Source organism: Mustela erminea, chromosome 13 (assembly GCF_009829155.1).
Source record: "Mustela erminea isolate mMusErm1 chromosome 13, mMusErm1.Pri, whole genome shotgun sequence".
NCBI classification, from domain to species: domain Eukaryota; kingdom Metazoa; phylum Chordata; class Mammalia; order Carnivora; family Mustelidae; genus Mustela; species Mustela erminea.
This window is the reverse complement of record NC_045626.1, coordinates 84773051-84799074: the sequence shown is the minus strand read 5'-3', so window position 1 is coordinate 84799074 and position 26024 is coordinate 84773051. Positions and strand designations below refer to the sequence as shown.

Genomic DNA, 26024 nt, shown 5'->3' with positions numbered 1-26024 from the left:
ATGTTCTCTCTCTCAAATAAATAAATAAAATCTTTTAAAATAATTACAATAATCTTATAAGGCAGATAATTTTATATAATTATCCCCTTTTATTACCCTTCATTGACAATTGAGAGAAGTGAGGTCCAGAGAAATTCTTACAGCTCGTGACAAAGCCACGTTTGAAACAAAAGTCTTCTGACTGCAAAATCTGCATTCTTTTTCCCATACCATGATACTGTTCCATTTTCCTGATTCCCTTTATTTTCCCTTCCCTTTCTTTTATATTTTTCTATTCTTTTTAACTTCAAGCTTCCTGCATCTTTCATCAATTTAACTTTTATCATCTTAGCTTTCATACATCTCAGAAGAACTGGTTTAGTTCACTGTTACTCATCAGATGTACAAAAAGCAGACCATGTTCTTCTGATGAGAGCAATAGAAGTAAATTCCTGCAACTGAGATCTAATCATTCTTGATTTTTTTTTTTAATGGTAGAAACTCCGAGAAAAACAAAAAGCTGTACGAGAAAGTCACGGTCCGAATATGAAACAAGCGAAAATGTGGCGTGATTTTGAACAGTTGATGGAATGTAAGAAACAGTGCTTTCTGAAACAACAAAGCCAAACTCCCATGGGTCAGGTAATTCAGGAGGGCGGGGAAGACCGGCTGGTGCTCTGAATCTGTGTGCCATGATGTGGGGTTTTAGTTAATATTCTAGATATAAGCATAATCCCGTAATTTATTTCTTTTCTGGAAAGTGATTTGTACAACATTTTGTTTTCAGATTAACCATTCCTATTAAGTTTCCTTGGAAGGTAATGTTAAGGTAGATTTAGGGTTTAAAGTTTTTTAATATGAAAAATGGCTTTTATTGTTTTGCTTAGTTTAGAGATTAGTGGTGTCTTAGGAGTTTTATGAGACAGGAGACTAAATTTACTCTCTGTAAATGTAAACATATGTCCATTAAGAAGCATGTAGTTTTTTAAAAATGTAATAACCCGATGGCTTAATGTTCTTAATCTTTTTTTTAACTTTAGAGGAATCTTTTAGGAACTAATATCTCTTGTTTTGAAGAAACATTTATCTGAAGTTCAGCAATTCCTACAGTTTCAATTCAGTTTCTCTTTCTTCTGTAAAATTCAAGAAAATTTGCTATTTTGAATAACATATTTGTTCTGTCTGAATTATTTAAAGGCAAATAAAACTTGATGTACGTATATATGATGACTATTTTTGAATTATATAGCTGTGTCAAATTATTTTTTTAACTATTCATGTTATAATATTATATTAAATTTAAGGATTATCACTTATTTTCACCCAAAACCTAATATAGTATTTAGGTCTTGAGGACTTCTATTTTAAATATAAAAAGTAGTCATAGAATATAGAAATTATCATGTGGTAAAAAGCTACAGTAGAATTCCAAGTGAAATTCAAGCATCCAAAGTGCTTCTGATTTCTGCTTCATTTGGACCAGGTACTTGAAGATTTCTTTTATTATTCCTTAAAGAAAGATACTAAATTCATATGCTACCTTGTACTTCATTTCAATTTCATTATACTTTTTAAAATGTCTTCCTTTAAGGGTGTCTAGATGGTGCAGTTGATTAAGTATCTGACTCTTGGTTTCAGCTCAGGTCATGATCTCAGGGTCCTGAGATCAAGCCCCGCATCAGGCTCCACGCTCAGCACAGTCTTCTTGGAACTTCCTCTCTGTCCACTCCTCTACCCTGTCCTTGCTTTCTCTTTCTCTCTCTCTCAAAAATTTAAAAAAAAAAAAAAATCTTTAAAAAAAATGTCTTCTCTTTAGATTTGAAAAACTCAGATTTCAAGTCATTAGCATGTCCGTCCTGGGTTAGTAATTCTCGGCAGCTATCCTGGGGATGACAGTGCGAGGCAAAGAACCTTTCAGTGAAGAAAGTTGTTTCGACCCCATGCAAAACATGCAAACTTGATTATGGCTTTGGATCTTTTTGTTTCCAAGTGTGTTCTGCTCTTACTTTTTGTTTGAAAACTTCTTCCTTGGTAATTGGATAAACTTACCAACAGGGAGAGTATTGGTAACTCTAGAAGCTATGGCAAGAAAAGATTAGCTCTATCAGAGCAAAGAAGAACTTACCAAGAAAGTGTGGAAAGAAACTTTCCTTTAATAAATTTCAAGAAAAAAAGAAGACTTTTAATATTATTATTATTATGTGGTTTTAGTCTGGTTCTTAGCTTACTTTAGCCTCTTATTTGGACAAGTATCAGCTACCAGAATTCTTACTTGTGCCTTTAGATCAACAACTAGATCCACCAGATACTAAACGAGGGAAGGCTGTGTTTCATTGTGGAAACAAACCTTTCTTAATTCAATAAATCAGTTTTTGAACACTGAAGTAGTTGTATTTGTTCAGTGTTGGCTACTGGCTTGTTATTTTTAAGCCAGTGGCAAGTGATGTTCCTTTAACCAGAATATGAATTCCTTTGCAAGTATTTGAAAAAGACTAGAAGTCCCTCACAGAAATGAAACAGCATTTTATTCCCATAGGGAAAGTCAGCTTCTAAGATTATTAAGCTTGGTGATTAATTTTTTTAGCCTTCACTATTCTTGCTGCTCTTCTCTTAATTTTAAAAATCGTTAATGACAGATACTCCAAGGAATGCTTATAATTCCGATTTGATTATTGCTTGCCATCTTTATTCCACACAGAAGGAATATGTGGATTAAACACTAGGCAGCTCCAAAATTACTTTATTAACTGAAGCAGAACATCATTATTACTTCAAGAAAAGCAAATTGAAAAAAAAAAAAAACCCTGAAAGTACAAAGTTATTTATAGTTTTTATGTAACATTGGACATTTAGTAATGCATCTTAATGGATTTTATACAGTGACTTTCCACTCATTTTGTGATTTGATTGGAACATTAAAAAGCTCTGACTAACTCTGACAGTTTTTGACAGCTGGCAATTACAGAAGAGCTTATTGCATTTTTCCTTCAGGATTGATACTCTAGCTGGCTAATTGATGAGAGTACTTAATCATTTTGGAAAATAATCTGTCTTGCACATGATGGCCCAAATAAAGAAGAAGAATGTAGCCTGTGAAATCTGCTTTTGGGTTCATGGATTTGCTCCTCCTTGGACTTGGTGTTGCCAACTGTTGCATGGGACTGACTATATAAACTGTAAATTTCAAAAGGCCACTGCTTATCTTGCATTCTATTTAGTTCAGGAAATAATCCAACTTAAAAGGTTGTCCTTTAAGAACAATCTTATAATAGGATAATATCTTTTTAACATCTAAATCCAAGATCATGTATTTTTCCGGTCCAGAGAGTGTACCAGAAGGGTCTTAGAACATTGTTCAAAGGCTTGTGGAAATCAAACCAGATCTTGGAAATTACAGAACATTTAACTTTCTTCTTTACATTAATACTTTCTATCATTTTGCTTTAGTTCAGTAGGCAGCAGTAGTAAAAGAAGCCATTTCGTTAAACTATCAAATCCAAATGTATCATTCTGCCTTATTAGTTTATATAACATATATAAATTTTCTGGAAAATTTTAAGGTCTGTGCATATTCCAAGTATGATTATTTCTTAACTTTTTAGGCTAACATGATACAGAGCACCTTTGGGTAATTGGACTAAAAAGAAGAAACTGGATTTGTTGCTCAACTAAAAATATACAAATGTGCTGAATGCTTCTGAATTGAATTTGAAAATATGCACAAATGGATAACTTGCCAAAGCTGCCTTTACAAAGGCAAAATCCAGTTTGTATTGAAAAATTACTTCCTATGGAGATGTGTGTTGTCTTATAGAAACCTCTTTGTCATACACAGGCATATACCCTACAGTTAGTGACTAACGAGCATGAATCAAAGGCTTGTTTCTACAAATGGTTCTAGGCGCTTACATCATTCCTCTTGTTTGGCATGAAGGAGTGTTTAGCCCTAGGGAGTGGGTAAGTAAGCAGCCTGATGATTAACTTCCATTAAACCTGGTTATTTCAATAACTTATACATTGTAGTGAATGTAAGATCTAGATTGTGTATACAAGGAGTCCTTCATTTTTAAACAATCTGTGGCAGCCAGGAGACTTTTTTTTAAAGTTGTACTTTTATTAAATACGTAATTGTGTCTCTACCCAGAAGGAGCTGCTGGCTTAGCTCCTCCTCCCTTTCCTTTTAATGAGAACTGTTTAATTAGAGCTGTTTCGTGTATGACAGCCAGGCATGAGGGGAGCATTTTATCCAGGAAGGATCCAGAGAGGTCATTCAGAATTATCTGTATATTTTCAATCTTTGACTCTCCTGTCTTAAGACAATATAAAAAAGAGAAAGTTGGCTGTAACTGTCATTCAGTCCCATCCCGGCCTTATAAAAGGAATAAAAACTGAAACACAGAATCCAAACAAATATTTTTTAAAAGATTTTATTTATTTATTTGACAGAGATCACAAGTCGACAGAGAGGCAGGCAGAGAGAGAGAGGAGGAAGCACGCTCCCCTCAGAGCAGAGAGCCCGATGCGGGACTCGATCCCAGGACCCTGAGACCATGACCTGAACCGAAGGTAGAGGCTTAACCCACTGAGCCACCCAGGTGCCCCCAAACAAGTATTTTTCAAAAGACTTGGATGAACATATGCTTTCTGCTCCCATGCTCCCTCTTTTGGCAAACTGGAAGTACTTTCTCAGCAAACATAATTTCACAATTTCCTCTCTAGAATTGCCGAGAGACTTGAGTCACCAAACTCGGTTTACCGCTATGGAAATTCACTATTCAGACAGAACACAGGAGGAAATTAAGGAATTCTGTTTTTCAGTGACAGTATTAGTTCCCACCTCAGTTCAGAGGGTCCCAGCAGGGTCCTGGCAGGGCTGCTGCTCTCTGCCCTGCACACGGTAACCTGGTAAAGAGCCACGGCATTCTAGGGCTGGAAAGGAAGCTCAGAATGATTCGGGTAATCATTTATTAAATTGGGACCTTTGAGGGCTCTCTCTCACCCTCTCAACTGTGCAGAAATCAGCACTGTGCCGCTCGTAGCAAATCACTTTCCAGCCTCAGTGGAGTAACCGCAATGCGGCTCACTCCTCACGAGGGAGCCTGTCTCATTGTTAAGGAGCACCGCCTGATTAGTTTCTGGGTTCTAAAAATGAAGCAAACTTACAGAGGAAGGACATTTTTTTTAGAAACAGCAGTTTGGCAAAGTGAGACTGAACCAATTTTACTCCCTGAAGCTTTGTAATCATAATCATTATTGAGCACTTAGAATGGACCAGATACTTTCCTAAGTGCTTCGTGTGTCTGAACTAATGGAACTCTAGCAATAACCCCAGGAGGTAAATACTATTATCTCCATTGAGTAGATGAGGAAGCAGGCACAGACAGGCTTCCACGGTATTAACGCAGCTTCTAACTGTGGGCAGAGCTGAGGCCTGAAGCCTGTGCTCTTCACTCCTGTGCTGTATGAACTACAGTGCGACCCATGTATCAGACTCAGGCTGATGCCCATTTAATGAACTATAATATGTGTGAAATTAGAGCTCTTTCTTATTTTTTTAAAGATTTTATTTATTTATTTGACAGAGACAGAGAGAGGGCACACGCAGACAGAGGGAGAGAGAGAAGCAGGCTCCCCACCAAGCAAGGAGCCTAATACAGGACTTGATCCCAGGATCCCGGGATCATGACCTGAGCTGAAGGCAGCTGCCCAACCAACTGAGTCACCCAGGCATCCCATAGAGTTTTTTTTTTAAAATGTGCTCACTTACTGTACCTAAAAAGAAAAAAAACTTTAGTAAATGAGTAAAAATGAATTCTACCATCCAGATGTGGGAATTATGCTTAAAACGAGTGTCAAGAAAGAAGTAATACTTTAAGACACAGAACAAATGGAAGCTTTATTGGTTATAATTTAAATCTTTCTGTAAAAGTGTTAAAATCATATATGTCTTTTGTTGCTGGACATGTACATAGATTCCAGTTTTGTTTTGTTTTGTTTTTATTTTATGAACAATGCTGCAATGGAACTTAAAAATTGAAATACAATACTTGAAATTTGAAATACAGTATTAAGCAAACCACTAAGTTTATTTAATTTGGACAAATCCAGAATCCATTGAATTGTTTTATAGATGTTTCTTGCCTTCCTCAATGAAAATGCCAAGGCTAAACCAAAGAAGTTAGCAAGATGTTACTTGATTAATTGGAGAAAGAAATTGTAAATTCATTTATTTATTTGCAAATATTTATTGAGTATCTTCTGTGTGCTTGACATTGTGCTAAGTGCTAAAATATAAAGTAAATGTAACCTGGTTTTGGCTTTCAAAGAGCTCACAGACTAGAAGACTCTAATATTATGTAGCAAAAATTAAAGTTCTTTTGGGATGCCTGGGTGGCTCAGTTAGTTGGGCAGCTGCCTTCGGCTCAGGTCATGATCCCAGTGTCCTGGGATCGAATCCCACATTGGGCTCCTTGCTCGGCAGGGAGCCTGCTTCTCCCTCTGCCTCAGCCTGCCATTCTGTCTGCCTATGCTTGCTCTCTCTCCCTCTCTCTCCCTCTCTCTCTCTGACAAATAAATAAAATCTTAAAAAAGAAAAAAAAACTAAAGTTATTTTATGTATAAAAAGAACTAGGAGCTCAGAGGAAGAAGCAATTAATCCTGACACAGGAGACTGAGAAAAGACTAATGGGAGAGGTAGGACTTGAGCTGGGTTCATAAGAAGGAGTTAAGATTTCGATAGCCATGGGAAAGGAGGAAGACATAAACACATTTAAGAACATGGCATGCTCAGGAAATGACAAGAAGTCTAGTGGCTCAGAAAGTTACCCAGATACATTAGGAAGAGGAATGAGCTCCTATCACATGCCCAGCCCTTGTGCTCTGTAATCTGATGTGCTAGGTGCTCAGCTACACTCTACGAAAAGGTACAGTAAGTATATAAGACATGGCCCCATCCTTAACAGGACTAGCAATAAATTAAACAGTAGCAAACATACCAAAACCTAGTAATCAAGTGTTAAGTTCTGTGGTGCTATCAAAATTCAATCACAACAGATATTTAGAGAAGACTAAAGGGTCAAAGTGGAGTCCAGGAGGTCTTGCCCAAGAGGGAGGAATGATCAGGGTCTGGAAAGATGAGATTTGGACAGGTGAATGGGAGAGTGTGAGAGCGTCTCAGGGATGAAACCGGCAGGTGCTTATTGGCCCTTTCCTGCATCCAGCTCTGTATCAAGCACATCAAGCAGGAAAGGTATGGCCTCCCCTTTCAGGGAACTTCAAGTCTTAGTTACCAAGATGAGAAATGTAACCAATAATTGAAGTAGTCTTCAGCATTGGATTATCCAGTAGGCAAATTGATACACTCCAAATTTTCTGCAAGTGTTTGATATTTCAGAGATCAAAGAAGTTTTCATTAGAAAAATCAGAACTAGGAGCGCCTGGGTGGAACAGTCAGTTAAGCATCTGCTTTCAGCTCGAGTCATGATTCCAGGGTTCTGGGATCGGATCCCACATCAGTCTTCCTCCTCAGTGGGGAGCCTGCTTTTCCTTCTGCCTCTGCTGCTCCCCCCGCTTATGCTCTCTTGCTCTCCTTTCAAATAAATAAAATCTTTAAAAAGAAGAAAAGAAAAGAAAAATCAGAACTATTCGATTTCCTTACACTTTTCTCAGAGTTTAGGGTCTCTAAAAGTTTCAGTGCAGGTTTTTGGAATGGGATCAAGTTTAACAGAGCTAAGGGTAAAAAGAAAAAAAAAAAAAAAACTTTGGGCTGGAACAATTTGGACAGGCTGGAGATGCAGGTACAAGTTAAAACCCTTCTGCATATCTTCAGATACAAACCAGGCAAGACCAGAGGGTATCAGGAATAATTTGGAGATGGAAACCAAATTGCTGAAGGTTTTGAGGTGGTGCAATCGTGAGTCATGTCCATTTGGTGTATGATACCTGGGAGTTGTTAATATCCCTGCTGCTCCTTGAACACTTGAAGCAATGAGAGACTCACTGCATTGTAGAGAATGACAGACAATCGCTGCCACAGGAGACTGCTAACCTGGACTAAGTATGTTCTTTTTTTTTCATGACAGAGGAGAGGCAATAAGCCAGTTATTTATTTCTTTGCATTTAAGGGGATTTTTTAAAAGATTTTATTTATTTATTTGACAGAGACAGACAGACAGACAGACAGACAGACATCACAAGTAGGCAGAGAGAAGGGGAAGCAGGCTCCCTGCTGAGCAGAGAGCCAGGTGCGGGGCTCGATCCCAGGACCCTGGGATCATGACCTGAGCCAAAGGCAGAGACTTAACCCACTGAGCCCCTAGGCGCCCCTAGGGGGATATTTTTTTACACTAACTCAAAGTTTCAGCATTTTATTCTTTGATTCAGGTTACTCTGTGTCATCTCTAACTTTTTCGTTCCATGTAACATTTTCAGACGTGTGAAAAGGATTTGATAATTCCAAGGAATTGAGCTTAGAGACAGTGTATTTAAGAGTTATGCTTCTGTTGAGAGACATTTTTATGAGTTTAGATGATTCTCTATATATTAAAAAATGTGAGAGAAAATTCAGAGCTGGTGTTTAACTGTGCTTTCTTTCTTTTTCTTGAGAGTAGGAAAAAGAACTCCTTTTTGTTGTAGTTAATTGCCAAGTCACCAAGGAGAGCCTCCACGCTTGAAGAGACCCACTTGCTAGTGACTTGGCAGTGTCAAACAAATGTTCAACTTTTATTCTGACACTTCTTGAAGAATTTGATTGAAACTATATATGTCCAGATAACACTCAGCAAAGTGCCCTTCTTGCATTTGTTTCAAGATATATTTGGAAACAAGAGAGATGACCTTGGATGCAGCTGCTTTTCCAATTTAGGACTTCTCTCTGGGTCTACTGAATAATATTTCCCAACATTGAAAATTCAAAGGATGGAAAAACATTTTGGTTACTATATGCCATAAGTCCCATGATGGAGGATTTTTTTCCCCCAGCAATATGTTCTGCCTCTGAAAGAATGATATATTTAGACCACAAACTCTATGTTAGCTTTCTAACCATCTATTTCAAAATACATTTAGGAACACATTTGCTTTTCATCAGAGCGCCTTTTTGTAATCTAAATTGAGCTGTCCCTGCTTTTTAAAATATTTTAGCATCTGAGAAATAAAAAATAACGAGCGGTTAACCCTTCGCCTTTGCTTTCTGGCATTCAAAATTTGTTCCGAAGCCAGGGTTCATTGTAGCTTGATGTAAGATCTAAAAGAAGACTGGGGAGGCTCTGACATCCCCGGCTAAGGTTATTGCCACCTGTCCAGATGACAATACAAGTCCTGCTAGTCTAACCTCAAGCCTGAAAGCCAAGGTTAGCTTCCAGTTGTATCTACATTTAGCCCACGGAGATGGATGGTTTTAACTGTCATTGAAGTGATGTTCTTTCAGTTACCATTATGCATATTTTGGAGGTTTAAGCAGTTCCATTTTTAATTTATTGTCACAGTCACAGGACAAGACTTAGGTAACCTGTTTGATAAAGCAATTTTACTTGCAAGCAAGTAACTAAGAATTAAGAGTCTGATCATTGTCCTGCACAGCATGTCACCAGAGATAGTAATATTTTCTGTTTTCCTATGGTTTCCTAAGATGTTATAGTCAATCAGAGCATTTATAGAGATGATTACATTGTTAGCAACAGTCTCCAGCATACGCAGTACATTAATTCCCAGTAAAATGTGTTAGACACGTGCACACACACACATGCACACACACACACACGCACACACACACACACACACACATGCAGACACAGAAAAAACACCATATTATAATACTTCAAAGGATAGCTTATTCTCGACGATTCCTTGTTGCTTGATTTGGAATCAGATCGGTAACATCAACTGTTAGCCACAACGTGAGTAAATTTGAAGAGTCAACAGATTTTTAAAACTGTCACCACTTAACGATACTTCTAAAGATGATCCATCCCATCAGACAACAGTCTAATCTTAAATTTTTAATTGTTGTAAATTATTGCCCCAGCCTAACTTTGCAGTTTCCTAATTCAAAAACTGGTGACTTTTATTTTTAATCTGACATTTACTCCTTTATAAGAACAGACTTTCCATGGGCGTGCCTATCTTGTGTACATTTCCATTATTTTATTGATGTTAAGCTAGAGTATTGCTATAGTCACCACACAGCCCTAATTAAGTAAATAAGAGTTAATAGTACCGAAACTAATGGATTTTATAGAAAAAGCAGTAAAGTTATCCTATCCTATCCCAGAGACGACTCCAACTGCACATTTGAACTGTGCTTTTTAAAGATATGAAAAAGAAAAATAAGGTCATACCTACAAAATGTTCCCAAGATCTATAGTGCTCAAAGACGATTTTAATGAGGGAAAAGTCCCATAGAAAAGGTAGTTTTATTTTAAGTAATACAGAGATTAAATGTGATTTTTGTGGAATGTTTTTATAAAACATTACTTTTCAAATGTATGTTTTCTTATCCTTCTAAAAACATGAACAAAACTTTGAGCCAAAAAGAATATTCCTGCATGGTTTGTGTTGATTAAGTTTGTCAGGATGTTTCAGGAGCCCTTCTCTCTCTCTCCAGCTCTCCTTATATTCACAGATAGTCTTAACCAAATCAGAGCATTATTGAGGTTCAGTTAAGTATTTATTACTTGAGAATTAGTATCTCGCTATCAACATTCCTAACACAGGAGAGATTTCTGGCAACTACAAAGTGAGTATATTTCTCTAAACTCTTTTTATCTGTGTCTTCCATAGATGGAATTCATATCCAGCTTTCTGCAGATTTATATAGAATCTAGTTTATCCAAATATTTGCAGTACCATCAAATCAAGAGTTTCTTTATTTCCTTATCATGCTCAAATATCTTACCTTGATCTTTTTGTTACAAAATCCAGATGTGTTTATTTAACAAAGGCAGATCTAATGTGTTCCTGGTTCAAACTCATTTTAACATCTTTCTTTTTTTCTGTCCATGACCCTCTCCAACTTTTTCTGTTCTTATATATTTTTTCTTCTTTTTTATGTGTATCGTTCCATTACTATTTAAACTTCCTCTGATTGTATCTCACACATTCTCTTGCCACTAATAAGTTCACTTCTTTTTTTTAAGATTTTATTTGATTTTTATTTGACAGAGATCACAAGTAGGCAGAGAGGCAGGCAGAGAGAGAGGGGGGAAGCAGGCTCCCTGCTGAGCAGAGAACCCGATGTGGGTCTTGATCCGAGGGCCCTGGGATCATGACCTGAGCCGAAAGCAGAGGCTTTAACCCACTGAGCCACCCAGGTGCCCCAATAAGTTCACTTTTGAAGCATCTCCCATTTTGGGGGGGAGGCAAATTTGGTATATAACATTATATGAGTTTCAGGTGAACAACATAATTATCTGTGTACACTGATGATTATACGACTCTGTGATGATGGTACAGCTCTGTGAATATATTAAGAAACACTGAATGTGTGAATACTAAAAACCACTTTAAATTGGTGAATTGTGTGGTATGTGAATTATGCCCCCAATTAAACTGCTAAAAATAAAAATAGAGCTCAATGTAACAGAAGTCAAATAATATCAAACAGTATTAATTATAAAAAATAAAAAGCCCTCAGCAACCTCAGTCTTCTCACTCCTCTGAGGCATTTCCAAAGTTAACTTTTGGAATATTCTTCCAGATGTTTTCATTACACAAAGGGGGTTATAGTCACTGTTCTGCAACTTGCTTTTTGCACTGAACAGTCTTTGCACTCTTATGCAAGTATATCTGTCAGGGAGGAAAAAAAAAAACCCTTAGAAGTAGCATTATTTTATTCAGATGTATGTGCATTTAAATTTTCATACTCTCCAAAAAGCTGGTGATAATTTGTAATCCCATTAGTTGGGTATGACAGAGCCTACTTTGCTGTTCCCTTGCCTAAGCTAAGTGTACTAGCTTTATAAAATCTTTGTCAGTATGATAGGTCTAAAGAATTATTTACTTTGTATTTTTAAAATTATGAGTTAAAGAAATTATGAGTGAGGTTAGTTTTTTATGGCTTATTTTTAATTGATCATGTGATATTTTTTCTAACTGAAAATTCCATAATGTTAATTGTAGAATTTTGAGTAACTAAAATCATATATAATCCCACCACCCAGAGATTATCACCATTTACAAATTTACTTCTAGTCTTCTTTCTGTGAAATTTATCTTGTAATTTTTTTTTAGCAAATAATGAAGGTTGATAAAGGAGCTTTTTTTTTATACTCAAAATACACAGTTTCCAAAAGGAGGTTATAATTCAGCTGCTTAGAATATTGCTTCGAGCTCTTTTAATCAAGGTACTATATAAATATTCAGTGGAGTTCCCCTGTGCCAAGCTTTTGGGATCAGCTAGTGGAAAAATCATTAGCATTCTTTCCTTGACACTGTACTGTCACTACCAGGGCTCAAACTGGATGAGATTTCCTGGGAGCCAACAGGTCTCTTAGTAAAGTAGACAGAGCTCTATGATCCTTTAATGGCATGGAAGATAGAGAATCCTGTACCTTAAAAAACAAACACACATTTCATGAGGCATGTTTATATATGGGCCCACATGTATAATCATTCATCTCACTCACGTGCACAAAACAAGACGAGATGACGTGACATGAGTGAGCCAAGATAGGAACATGTAGAAAGAGTGCCGGACACCTGGGGAACAGTAAAACAATTAGCATTCAGAGATTAGCCATTCAGAGACACAAGTCCTGTGTGGTAATCATGTTTCCTTACCTGATTCTTCTTGGAACTGGAAAAACATGGAGTGCAGGATGGATCTCTGTTCACAGTTACATTCCCCGTGCCTAGTTAGGCACACGGGCAACTTTGATTGGGAAGAATGAATGAATAGAAGTGAAAGACCGTGACCTTGAATAAATCACATAATTGCTTTAGACCTCAGTTTCTTTCTCTGACAGCTTCAGAGAATTATCAAAAGGATAAAATAAGGTAATATATGAAGGTGATAGGTGAGACTGGCAGTCCCCTCCAAGCTGACTGTCCCTTCTTTATTTTTACAGAGCTAGATACAGTTGCCATTCAGACGCTCCTCAAGGAGGCCCTACTGTAGCAACTGCCCAAGAATCATCCTCTTGGTCAACCAGACAGAAAACAAACTAAACACTATGGCACTTTATAATTAGAAATAACTACCAGTAGGATCTGGAGACTATGCCATCTTAACCACTGCCTCATTCTTAGTATTTAAGGGTAGCTGAGGTAAATCTAACACTAGAACTCCCATCAGGCTTTGGGTCAAGTTATAGAACGTTTAACACACTTTGAATTGCATCCATATGATGATTGTTTTTTTTTTAAAGATTTTATTTATTTAGTTGATAGAGACAGAGCGATCACAAGTAGGCAGAGAGGCAGACGGGGGGTGGGGGAAGCAGGCTCCCTGCTGAGCAGAGAGCCCAATGTGGGGCTTGATCCCAGGACCCTGAGATCATGACCGGAGCCGAAGGCAGAGGCTTTTACCCACTGAGCCACCCAGGTGCCCCTTATATGATGATTGTTTAAAAGCAGAGATGACAACTCAGGAAGGCACATGGTACAGGTTTAGAATAGTTAGTAGCTACTCCCAGAGTTGACCTATTGTACGTGATTATAAATGAATGCCTGTCCTTTATGGCTTGTTTTATATCAAATTGTCAGAGGCCATTCCAAGCAATGATTATATTTCAGAGTTAATGTAAAGAAATTTTTAAAAATTCTATGAAAGATTTTGTGATTTACTCAAGATAGATTCTATGACCTTTTGAGTTTGTTGAAAGAGGAAGCTAGTGTGTTGTAAAACCAGTTAAAATAAGAATAAACTTGGAAATATAAAATAGCAACCAGCTCATAGCCCTTAGGGAAGATAACTAATGGCCCAGGCCCTAAAATTCCAATTTATTTAGAGATAAATTTTCATAAAAACTTCATATAAATAGAAATATTTCTTAGTCCAGTCCTCTTTAATGAAATGCCATAAAAATAAAAGACTAGCACATAAATTTTTCTTTTTTTCCTCTTTGTAACCAAAAGCATTGCATAATCAGGCAGGAACCAGGAAGTAAAAATAATCACAAAATTAAACCAAGTGATCTGTTTTCATTACTCCAGCAGGAGTAAAAAGTGAAGATAAACACAGCCAGCAAGTTCCTTTATCAAATTCGAAAATCCTTTCCTTGTCAGTCATTCCTTAATAGAAGAATAAAAATGAAATTTCTATTAAGCCTTTTAAATCAACACTACCTTAAAATTGTTTTAATTGTGGTAAAAAAAAAAAAACCATAACCTAAAGTTTACCATATTAACTATCTTTAAATGTTCTTTAGTGTTAAGTATATTCACTCGGCTGTACAGTAGACCTCCATAATGTGTTCATGTTGCAAAACTGAAACTCTGTATCCATTAAACAACTCTCCATTCCCCTTCCTTCTGGCAACCACCATTCCATGTTACGTCTGTGAGTCCGAGTACTCTAGGTTCCTGATGTAAGTGGAATCATAGAGTAGTTATATTTTTGTAACTGGTTTATTTCATCCATCACGGTGTCCTCAAGGTTCACCCACACTGAAGCATGTGGGAGGGTTTCCTTCAAGTCTGAACACTGTCCTTCTTAATATCATTTTTACAGCACTGTCTATTCTACCCTTAAACATCTTTGCAGGTGTTGTCTGTTTCAATGTTCCAGAACATGACTAAATACAGAATGATGAGAAGCAAGGCAAAATGCACATTTGACCTTCCGAATTCTCCATTTGACCTTCCGAATTCTCCTGTCAAGAAATCCGGGGAGGTTACACAGTGATTGTAGACTGTAGGACTTCCTTAGAATGAGAAAAACTATTAGATGCTAAATTAGCAGTCAAGACTCTAGAAACCTTTTTGCAAGCCCTTTGTATTGAAGGTTTTTAGGTTTTTGTTGTTGTTGTTTTAAATATCTTATTTATTTATTTATTTGGCAGACAGAGATCACAAGTAGGCAGAGAGGCAGGCAGAGAGGGGGAAGCAGGCTCCCCGCTGAGCAGAGAGCCCGATGTGGGGCTCGATCCCAGGACCCTGAGATCATGACCCAAACCGAAGGCAGAGGCTTAGCCCACTGAGCCACCAGGTGCCCCCAAAGCTTTTAGTTTTTTCTAGAAATGCATTTAACCTAAAAAAAAAAAAAAAGAGGCATTTAACCTGTTACTTTTTTTTTTTTTTAAGTCCCTGCTAATCTATCTCCGCTGCTGGGTTATTTTTTCCCTTCAAGCTACAGACATTCTTTCCAACTTCTTCAGACTGAGTTAGCTGTGTTCCTGTTTGTGAACAAGCCCCCTCTTCGATTCTGTCGTAGCGACAGCCTCATGTTCCACAGTTTGTTAAGAGAATGCAGTTGCCAGCTGTAGATATTGTTAGGTCACAGAACCTAACAGGAGTTAAGTTTTAAAAAGAAGCAGAGCTCATTCATTTTCAGTCTTCTTACCTTACTTTTTAAACAGCTTTGTTGAGCTATAATTCACATACCATACAATTCACAAATTTAAAAATTCAATTTTAGTATATTCCCTGAGTTGCACAACCATACCTACAATTCATTTTGAGAATATTTTACCACCCCAAAGGGAAACTGGTAACCAGTATCAATCACTCCCCATTCCCCCACTAGATCTCCCAGCCCCAGATCATGCAATGACTAATCTCACATTTGCCTATTCTGAAATTTCATATAAATGGGACTGTATGATGTGTGGTCTGGCTTCTTAGTGTAATGTTTTCAAAATCATGCATGTTATAGAATGTATCATCACTTTACCCCTCTTTTTTTTAATTGTGGAAAAATACACAACATGAAATTTACCATCTTAATCATTTTTAAATGTACCTTTCAGTATTTTGTTTTGTTTTGTTTTAATTTTTTATTTTTTATAAACATATATTTTTATCCCCAGGGGTACAGGTCTGTGAATCGCCAGGTTTACACACTTCACAGCACTCACCAAAGCACATACCCTCCCCAATGTCCATAACCCCACCACCCTTCTCCCAACCCCCTCCCCCCAGCAACCCTCATATGATCTCCCTGATATGAGGAAGTGGTGATGCAACATGGGGGCTTAAGTGGGTAGGAGAAGAATAAATGAAACAAGATGGGATTGGGAGGGAGACAAATCATACCTTTCAGTATTTTAAGCACATTCTCATTGTTGTCTCCAGTCTCCAGAACTCACTTCATCTTGTAAAACTAGACTCTATTCCCATTAAACAAGTTCCTCCTTCTCCCTTTCTCACCGCCTCTGGCAACCACAATTCTACTTTGTCTCTCTGAATTTAACTACTCGGGGAACCTCATGTAAGTGGACTTACACCGTATTTGTGACTGGTTTGTTTTGTTCAGCATGATAGCCTCAAGACCCTTGTCATTCATATGTCAGAACTCCCTTCCTGCTTCGTTCCTTTTTATGACTGAATAATATTCCCTTGTATAGATACACTACATTTTGTTTCTCCGTTCATCAGTTGATGGGGCTTGGGGTTATTTCCACTTTTTGGTTATTATGAATAATGCTATTGTAAGCGTTCATATACAAGTTTTTGTGTAGACATGCTTTCAGCTCTCTCAGGCATGCATACCTTGGAGTAGAATGGCTGAGTCACATGGCAGACTCTATCTGTTTGTTTTAAGATGGGAATTTCTTTTTTTATTTTATTTATTTATTTGACAGAGAGAGAAAACACGAGCAGAGGGAGCAGCAAGCAGAGGGAGAGAGAGAAGCCGGCTCCCCGCTGAGCAGGGAGCCCAATGCAGGCTCGATCCCAGGACCACGGGATCATGACCTGGCAAACTATGCTTAATGTTTTGTGGAACCAGGCAACTTTTTCATATCAACTGCATCATTTTACACCAGCAAATTGTGGAGGTGCAAGTTTCTCCACATCCTCACCAAGGATGCTGGAGAGAAGGATGTTGTTATTGCCCACCTTATTAGTCAACCGAGTACATATGAAGGAGTATCTCATTGTAGCTTTGTTGGCATTTCCCTGGCGACTAATTTTCTTATGTTTAATTGGCCATACATTTTTGGATCAATGTCTGTTCAGATCCTTTGTCCATTTTTTCATTGTATGGTCTCATTATTGTTGAGTTGTAAGAGTTATTTATGTATTCTGACTGCAAGTCCCTTGTCAGACATACGACTTAACAAATATGTTCTCTTAGCCCGTGGCTTGCCTTTTTCACTTTCTTCATGGTGTCCTTAGAAGGTTTTAATTTCAATGAAGTCCAATTATCTATTTCTTCTTTTGACACTTGTATTTTTGGTATTGTATCTAAGAAGGTTTTGCCTAACCCAAAGGCACGAAGTTTGGAGCTCCTGGCTGGCTCAGTTGGAAGAGCATGTGACTCTTGATCGCGGGTCATGAGTTCTTGCCCCATGTTGGGTGTAGAGATTACTAAAATAAGATAATATAGATTTAGGAAAAAAAGGCATAGAGATTTACTCCTGTTTTCTTTTAAGAGTCTGTAGTAGTTTCAGCTCTTATAGTTAGGTCTTAGATTCATTTTTGGTTAACTTTTATGTATGATGTAAAGAAGAGAGCTAACGTCAGCGTTCTGCATATGTGTACACATTTGTCTCAGCACCAAAGACCATTCATTCCCCACCCCTCATCATTGGCTTAGCATCCTTGTGGAAAATCAATTGACCATAATTGTGACAGTTTATTTCTGGATTTTCAATTCTCTTTCATGGATCTGTCTATATATATATTATTATGCCAGTACCCTACCGTCTTGATCACCATGATTTATGGAGTAAGTTGTTTGTTTTTTTATAAAGATTTTTTTTTTATTTGACAGACAGAAATCACAAGTAGGCAGAGTGGCAGGCAGAGAGAGAGGGGGAAGCAGGCTTCCTGCTGAGCAAAGAGCCCGATGCGGCGCTTGATCTCAGGACTCTGGGATCATGACCTGAGCCGAAGGCAGAGGCTTTAACCCACTGAGCCACCCAGGAGCCCCTCCTTTTCATTTAGATGTTAAATATGCAATCATCCAGGGACACCAGAAGGGATGAGTTGGTTTGGGGGAAGGAAACTTTGGAAACAGATGTTTATGAAGCTAGTCCAGATTTGGACGGGCCCAGAAATCATGGCTAGGTGGTAAGGATGGTGGAGCCTGGAAAGAGAGTGGAATGGAGAATGGACAGCCCCTCTGGCACACAGGAGGCTGTACTTGTAGTACTCCACTGTGGCATTTCCAGCTCCACCAACTCAAAAGGATTTTTGGTGTTTTGGGGGGGCTATTAGTTTATGAGAGAAAGATTTCACAAAAGAAGGTCAGGAAGGGGCCTTCCCAGGGAAATCAGCACTTTGCTGTGATCATCACATTATAGAGTCTGATTAAAAATTTTGCAGATCTAGGGGTGCCTGGGTGGCTCAGTGAGTTAAGCATCTGCCTTTGCTCAGGTCATGATCCCGGGGTCCTGGGATCAAGCCCCACATTGGACTCCTTGCTCAGTGAGGACCCTGCTTCTCCCTCTGCCTGCCACTCCCCCTGTTTGTTCTCTCTCTCTCTGTATCAAATAAATAAAACTAAAATCTTAAAAAAAATTTTTTTTGCAGATCTAGGACAGTGGTGATGGTTGCACAACAGTGTGAATGAACTTACATTTAAGAACAGATAAAATGTTAGATTCTATGTTATGCATATTTTACTACTATTAAAATGTTTTGCAGATCGGGAAACCAGACCCCAGGGCCTAGATGTTTCTTCCATCTAGCCCCTAAGATGCCTCTTTTCCTGTTATCGAAAGATCTGAGACACCCTATTGGTAATCAGAAACTTACTGGGAGCCTGGGAAGTGGTTGCAGAGGCCTGAGATGTTTTTACTTCTGATTATGTATGCAAGGCTCTGTGGCAGCTGGGAAACTGACTGGGAGACTGTGTCCCTGTCCTCCCCTGCCTAATGCCACATAAATACCACCAAATTCCTGTTGTGGATGGTCTCCTTTTGTCAAAACCCTGCAGGCCATCCCTCTGTTTGTTGGTACACATGACGGAGTTTAAGTACAGGGTAGCTAGGTGCAGCTTCCTTGGGTTGTCCATGGTGGGGAGGCCTCAGCGGCCAGCTTCAAGGAGACCAGAAGGGTGGGTAGAGGTCAGCCCCTAACTGGAACTGGAAGTTCACATCTCTTGTGACCTGTCTGCTTTTGAGTGGCAGACCTTACTCTTGTTGGATTCTCACTAGTTTTTTTCTCAGAAATTAACATTATGAAGAGCCTCCGGGGGCCTCTCCTACATGATCCTTTGCCCCCGGCCCTATCTTCCCTTCCCACTTCTCCTCACCAGGAAAACCCGTTTCTCCATTCTCCATGCCTTGTGTGAGCACATCTCCAGCCCAGGGGAAGGGGGCCTGGGGGCCTTGGTTATTTTTCGTTTAGGACTAGCATGAGGTTGAGGCATGGCCAACCAAACATAAACCTGAGCCCACAGAGAGCTCAGATTTTAAAAAGTGCTCACCAAGTCTTCCCAAGTGCCACCTTTCACCGCCCTTCCTTTCACTTGTCTTGATATCTTTGGACCCTCCATGGTATTGTTTTATCACCTACCTCCATCCCGATTTTTCTTTTTTCAAATATGGAACGCCTCGTGAATTTGCATGTCATCCTTGTGCAGGGCCCAAACCGACCTTCTCCACATCATTTCAGTTGTAGTAAACGCTCTGCCAGAGCGAGCACCCACCATTCAGATGTTGAGGGTCACTTGACTGCCTTGCGCAGCTGCTGTTTTCTGCCGCCTGCCTGCCGCGCACAGGGTCCATGTCGTAGTTCAGCCCACTCTGGGCCCCTGGGGAGGGCACCGAGCAAGATCAGCTTAATTTCTCCATCCACTTTGCCAGGACAGTCTCATTAGGAGTCCATTACACTTTGAAAATGCTAAAACCAAATCACTCCATTCTCTCTCTGTCTCTCTCTCTTTTTTATGTAAAACTTGTTTTTTTAAGATTTTATTTATTTATTTATTTGACAGAGATCACAAGTAGGCAGAGAGGCAGGCAGAGAGAAAGGAGGAAGAAGGCTCCCTGCCAAGCCGAGAGCCCGATGCGGGGCTCGATCCCAGGACCCTGAGACCATGACCTGAGCCAAAGGCAGAGGCTTAACCCAGTGAGCCACCCAGGCTACCTTTTTTTTTTTTTTTTTTTTTTGTCTTACAGAAAGTTTTTTTTGTCTTTCATAGCCTTTGAGAATCACAAAAAGTGGGTGGTAAGAAAGGAGGGCAGCCATGCAGACCCGCTGGGTGTGAAAGGGGAATAGAAATGGGAGAGTGCGCGGTGCTCGGCGGCATTCACGCGGAGCTGTGGGTCTCAACCGTTCTGGCCCCGAAGCCGCGAAGCCGCCGACCGCACCTGTCTGGTGTAAGCCAGCTCAGTCCCCTTGCCGTGAGCTTGGGGAATCTGTTAGCTTTGCCCCTCAAGTTAGATTCCGTGCTGTCTCAGAAGAACGGTAGAGGGAGAGAGGAGGGGAGGGGTGAAAGAGAAGCTAGGAAAAGATGTGTACTGGTGCTAGGCAAAAACGAACGCCCTTTGTGGGTTTACTTACCGCAAGGTGTAGTGCAAATACCTTGACCTGGCAGTTCCACACCCCTGACTACCTTCCAAACTCACGCATGCACGTGTGTACACACACACACATCAGACACACAGAACAACTCAAAGCTCTGGTCTGGGAAATCTTTCCACTGGGGTGTCTGTTGGTTGTCTTGTGATGACAGGTTTAATGGTTTTATATCTCTGCGTTCCACTGAGACCACCTACCCAGAGGCCACACCCTGCTGACCTGGTTAGCCAGGGCCTGAGACTCCGCACGGGAACACAGGAGCCATGCAGATGAAGGGTCAGGAGGCCTGTGCTCTGGCTTGGGTGAATCGCTTTGACCTGCTGTGTGACTGCATCCAGGTTGTTTGCCCTCTCTGTAATTTGGGGTCCCAAATTACAAAATGGGACTAACGCTTCTTGTCTCCTAGAAATGTCACAAGACAGAGTAAACTATGGTGTTCCAAGTGCTTATGCTTCTAAGAGTCGAGAAATCAGGGAAATCTTATGTTTCTCTCTCTGTCTTTGTTGTTGTTGTTGTTGAGGTAGGGTGTTCTGGGCTCTCTTATGCAAGCCCTTAGAAGATAGGAGAAGGAGATAGGAGAGTAAGACTGGGAAAATAAATAAATAAATAAGGCGAGCCTGCTCATGAAAGAAGAGCCTTTCCTTCCAGACAGAAGCCTAGGAGATGCTCCGGTAGTTTCTAGCCAACAACCTCAAGTGGGGAATAGAGGTGCTTTTTTTTTTTTCCTCTCATTTTCCCTTTCTGGTCTGATGTCTCTTTGAGTGACACTGGTCGGGCCACAGGTTATGGTAGAAAACAGTGTCCCAGATGCTCGAGTCTTTCTATGGGGTAAAACACTGATCAGCCGCCTTGTGGGTTAAAAAAAGCAACAGCTCTTCTTATTGATGTGCATTTATTTGATTATTCGTTTAATCAGCCCAGCTGATTGCGTGCCCTCTGATGGTCTGGTCGTCTGTGGTAAAGTACGTCCAGAGGAAAACACCATGGTCTGAGGTTCTAGGTAGAGTGCGGTGCCCAAGAACGAACCTGAGGCTTCTCGTTCTTGTGCAAGAGCCCCAGGTTCTCAGCTGCTGTCTCCGCCTCCTATTGTTGCTGCAACCAATTGCCACAAGCTTAAAACAACACAAAATTTTCTTAATTTTGGAAGGTCAGAAGTCAGGAAGGCTGTGTTCCTTCTGGAGCCTCCAGGGGAGAACTAACTCCGTGCCTTCTCCAGCTTCTGGAGGCCACCATGCTCCTTGGCTTATGGCCCCTTCTCTGTCTGTCTTCTGGATGGGCCACCCCAGCCTCGGTCATACTTTTCTCTAGCAGACCCTCCTGCTCTCCGGGCCAAGGACCCTGGTGATTATGTCGAACCCCACCCCCACCTTTCCTGGGTTTCTCTGGGCCTCAGGGCCCAGAGCCGTTGGGGAAGTGCATTGATTAGAGTCTGCTGAACTTTCCTTAGGACAGGAGGTGGCCTGACATTCCAGGCCTGTTGACCCCTCTCCCCGTCAAAGGTGTCAGTGATGGTGGAAAGAACTAAGAGTATGGGCATAAAAAGAGGGACCCAATATGTCTGATTATAAGAAGTTCATTTAGGAAGGGGTTGGCGCCATAAGCACAGCCTCACTGACGACATTCTCCTTCACCCGGATTTTGCAATCCCTTCCCCAGCGTGCCACCACATTTTCCATCGTCGGAGGCCTTTATTTTTAGTTTGGGGTATTTTCTATTGTTTGAAGGTTGCCTTGCAACCCGTTTGCCTGCAGGGTTTAAACAATATAGAGTTTCTTTTCTGAGCAGGAACAGTAGCCAAGAGAGACCGAGTATAAACTTTTAAGTCTATTTTCTCAGAGTTCGTACATCAGCAATGGCTTTAAACAGAAGAGCTCACGCCCCCTGGCTTGCCTGTCCCTGGGGGAGGGGAAAGGGTGGCTTGTGGAGAACATTTTGTGTTCTCTTATCTTTCATACTAGTGGAAGGGGATAAGCACCAGAATAGGAAAACAAAATATCTGGCTATTAATATACCCTAAGTCCTCTAGCACATGGATTGGATTTGTTTATTTGTGAAAGAGAAAGATGCTTCTCTCTGACCGTGGGCTCCCCTGCCAGCTGGAAGGGAGCGGCAGGCATAGTGCCCTCCATAAGGTGAAGGGGATAGGGAACCAAGACCTAACTTCCCACTTAGAAGAGAAAACCCTCAGACTTTTCTCCAAAAAAGTTGCTTTTCTGGCTCAATTTGCCTCAAGCCCCAGCAGCGTCACTCAAGGAAATTAAGAAAGAAAGAAAAAATAATGACAAAGTAGGAGGATTCACCATCAAAGGGCCAGAGAGTGCCCCCACCTTTCACACCAGACACGTATGTGGCACCTTCCACATGTCCAACCTGGGGAACCAGAGCACTGGGGAACCTCGTGGGAAGAAAGGACATGCAGGTTCCTCAGGCCAACCACTTAGCTGGCCGCAAGGAGGGCAGACACAGGAGTGTTTTCCCCTCAGAGGATGAGCCCTTAACCAGGAAGACGACGCTGCTGAGCCCAGGATCGGGGCTACTCTCCTCTAACATGTTCCCTTGAGCCTCTTAGTGGTTTGAAGAAAGCAGTGTCCCAGAGTAGACAGAGTTTTCTGGAGGGACAGATGGCTAATTAATTATAAACCTTCTGGCTGGGAAAAAGCCAGAAGGGAAGAGATTTCTTCTGGGGGCAGGAGCACGCACACGCCTCCGAGCCCCATTCCTGCCGTGTCTTGAACAAGTTTCAGAGCGCCCTTTGACTGCCTCAAGAGGTCTCTGCTTGCCACCCACCAGGGTCAGGCCTTCTCAGGTTCCCGGGAACATTCTGATTAGCCAGGAGTCCCAGGCACACACGGAGAAGAGTTGGACAGGATTGGCAGGGCCTGCCCTCCCCAAGAGCAAACAGGGACAAAGGTCGGTGTACTTAAGGGTGCCCCTCCCAGCCAGGCCAGATGCCCCAGGTTGTCCCCTTGTTGCTACATGATGGAGGAATCTGTCATCTCTGTGCCTGCTGGGTCACCCATTACCCCAGATCCAGTTCCCAGGCAGGGAAGGTTAGGACACCTGAGCAGAAGCAAAGGCTTTGGCATTCAACAGCTCTGAGACAGAAATGCTGTCATGTCTTTACCTGTCCGGTGGAGAACCAGACATGTTACACGTTATGACGCGATCGTGGAAATATGTGTGAAAGGAAGAATTGGTGAGCTAGCTCTCCTGCCTGTCTTGGGAACGGGGGCTCTCTGAGCAAACCACAGCTCTACAGACACTCAGAATTGGAATAAACATTCTTTTTTTATTTTTTTTTTAAGATTATTTATTTATTTATTTCACACAGAGAGGGAGAGAGAGAGAGATCACAAGCAGGCAGAGAGAAGGGGAAGCAGGCTCACCGCTGAGCAGAGAGCCCGATGCGGGGCTCGATCCCAAGACCCCGAGATCATGACCCGAGCCGAAGGCAGAGGCTTAACCCACTGAGCCACCCAGGCGCCCCTGGAACAAACATTCTTTGACACTGTATTTCACTGTCCTCCTACCCCCCGCCCAGAGCGTTTGAATTTGTCTCTGCTCCAGCCAGGTCTAGGTATCTGCTGGGCTTTGCCGTGAGAATCTCAACATGTTGGAGGTCACTGAGGTCGCCAAGCATAAACCAGTCTGGCACAGATCTGGCGTGAGAGCGAGCAGGGAAAGAAGCTTGGGGCTTTACGAAATCATCACGGCTCCGGCCCACAGCCCTTCTTGTTTGGGATGAGAATTAGAAGGGGTGTTTGCTTGTTCTCCTTCTCCGGGCCCGGGAACAGTCTTCCGCCAATGGAAGGAGGACACCGCAGCTGAAGTTCACGGACGTGTCCACCTGCATTCTCTCATTTCACTTGCACCTCACACCTGTGAGGGAGACATGACCGACCCCCAGCCTGTGGGTGAGGCCCAAGGCTCAGAGCCACTGCCTGCTACGGTCATCGGCGAATCTGACCTGCCAGCCCCCCTTGTTCTGAGCGCCGAGGAGGAAGAAACAGGAGGGCTGCACTTGCGGACAGGTTTCTTGGAAGCTAGGGCCCTTGTGATTTATGTTCCACGGGGCCATCTGAGGAAGCTGTTTAGTTTCTGAGGTGATAGATGAGGGCAGAGCGTGGGCCGAGGGGTAAGTCAGGACAGTGTTTCTCGTCTGGTCCCCGTCAGGGAGTCCACAGGCCGACTTCTGGGCTGTGTTTATATCATTATTTTTAAGGCACCAACCCCAGCTCAGCAGCTCTAAGCTTTCTCTTCCTTTAGCCATCCTGCATGAGGAAAGGGAGCCAAGAGGGAGAGTTTCCCCAGCCATTTCCCTCAGGCAGCTGATCCCAACTTGAAACCTAAGACCTGTCACCCTGTGGCCCAACTGAAGCCCGGCTAAGCCGCCTGTCTTTAGACCCAGCAGGAAGCCATTCCCCGCTCTTGGATCAAGAACCATCTCCGTGGTCCGGGGAGGGCTCTGCTTCCACAATTTGACCTCAGCGGGGTCAGCTGGCTGCTGGAGCCTGTCAGTAGCGATCCTATAGACTGGGACAGTCCACAGCAGTTTACTGGAAGTGAGGGGGGAGGGTGCCCAGGGTTTGCCTGTTGAATTGGGGGCCTCTTCTTGAAAAGTAGTCTCTTTGGCAAAGGAAGGCTGTAGAGGAGTTCCTACAGCATTGAAAGAGCCCATCTGTTGCCCTGAGGGGAGCAGTGGTGATCCAGGGCCATGCCCTGCCCCCCACAACTAGGGCTCGTGCTCCTGCCTTCAGAGCCATCCATCATCCTTTGTCCCGGCCGACAGAACTCCTCTGTGGAGGGGCCGTGCGGTTAGTGAACCCTGGGGCCTCCTGGCCACCCACAGGTCACAGGACCCTCCAACGTGATGCTCCGGCAAGACTTTGGTTCCATCCTGCCTGCCTGTGTCTGTCTCAGACGACACACATCAGCTTTGCTGCACTCTGCGATGCTGAACTACCCTCCCTGGCAACCAGCACCAGCAGTCCCCTCCCAGTGTCCTGATATCCCCTGGTTAATAAGCAGCTCACATAAAGACACCAAGGACTGTTGCAAGAGGGGGAGAAAGGCTGAGGTTCTCTGAATACAGGCCAGAAAGCCCTGGACTTGGCCCAGGAGCTTGGTGGCTGTTTCTGTTCTCTGCCCTTTGGTAGCCTTCCTCACGGGTTACAGAAGGAAGAGAAGCCGGAATGCCTCATCTCAAGCTGGGGTGGGCCATGAGGCCACGAGGTATTTATTAATCAATGGGAGACTCTTGCTGAAGCCTGAGGTCCCTTCCTGGAGGATTCTTGTCCTCTCTAGAAGAGAATAAATTTCTGCCCTTTGTTCTTTCAAACCTATTTCTAGAAGGGTCCTAGGTCCCTGTTAATTAAACCACTAATCATTCACTTCCCTCTCCCCTGTCTTTCTGAGCT

The 26024-nt window shown here is 41.6% G+C and overlaps 2 protein-coding genes and 1 non-coding gene across 11 annotated transcripts in view; 1 reads left to right on the top strand and 2 right to left on the bottom strand.

The window, feature by feature from the left end:
- Nucleotides 1-26024, top strand: part of IFT81 (intraflagellar transport 81) — a 225667-nt gene that overhangs the window by 192218 nt on the left and 7425 nt on the right. For 5 of the 9 annotated variants that reach the window (XM_032309047.1, XM_032309049.1, XM_032309048.1 and 2 more), the window contains 2 exons: nucleotides 478-621; nucleotides 3815-4220. In XM_032309047.1, coding sequence (XP_032164938.1) covers nucleotides 478-621; nucleotides 3815-3880 — 210 coding nt within the window. In that variant the 3' untranslated portion in view covers nucleotides 3881-4220. Of the gene's footprint in view, nucleotides 1-477; nucleotides 622-1019; nucleotides 1200-2970; nucleotides 2992-3814; nucleotides 4221-26024 lie in introns of those variants that run through there. The other 4 variants (XM_032309045.1, XM_032309054.1, XM_032309052.1 and 1 more) reach the window with 4 other exon arrangements.
- On the bottom strand, nucleotides 19622-19726 carry LOC116572540. Its single transcript, XR_004278397.1, has one exon. It is a non-coding gene; the product is annotated as a U6 spliceosomal RNA (small nuclear RNA).
- On the bottom strand, nucleotides 24049-25704 carry LOC116571307. Its single transcript, XM_032309065.1, has 2 exons — nucleotides 24575-25704; nucleotides 24049-24486 (listed from the first exon to the last, which is right to left on the bottom strand). The coding sequence occupies exons 1-2, from the start codon at nucleotides 25283-25285 to the stop codon at nucleotides 24481-24483; spliced, it is 717 nt and encodes a 238-aa protein (XP_032164956.1). The 5' UTR covers nucleotides 25286-25704; the 3' UTR covers nucleotides 24049-24480.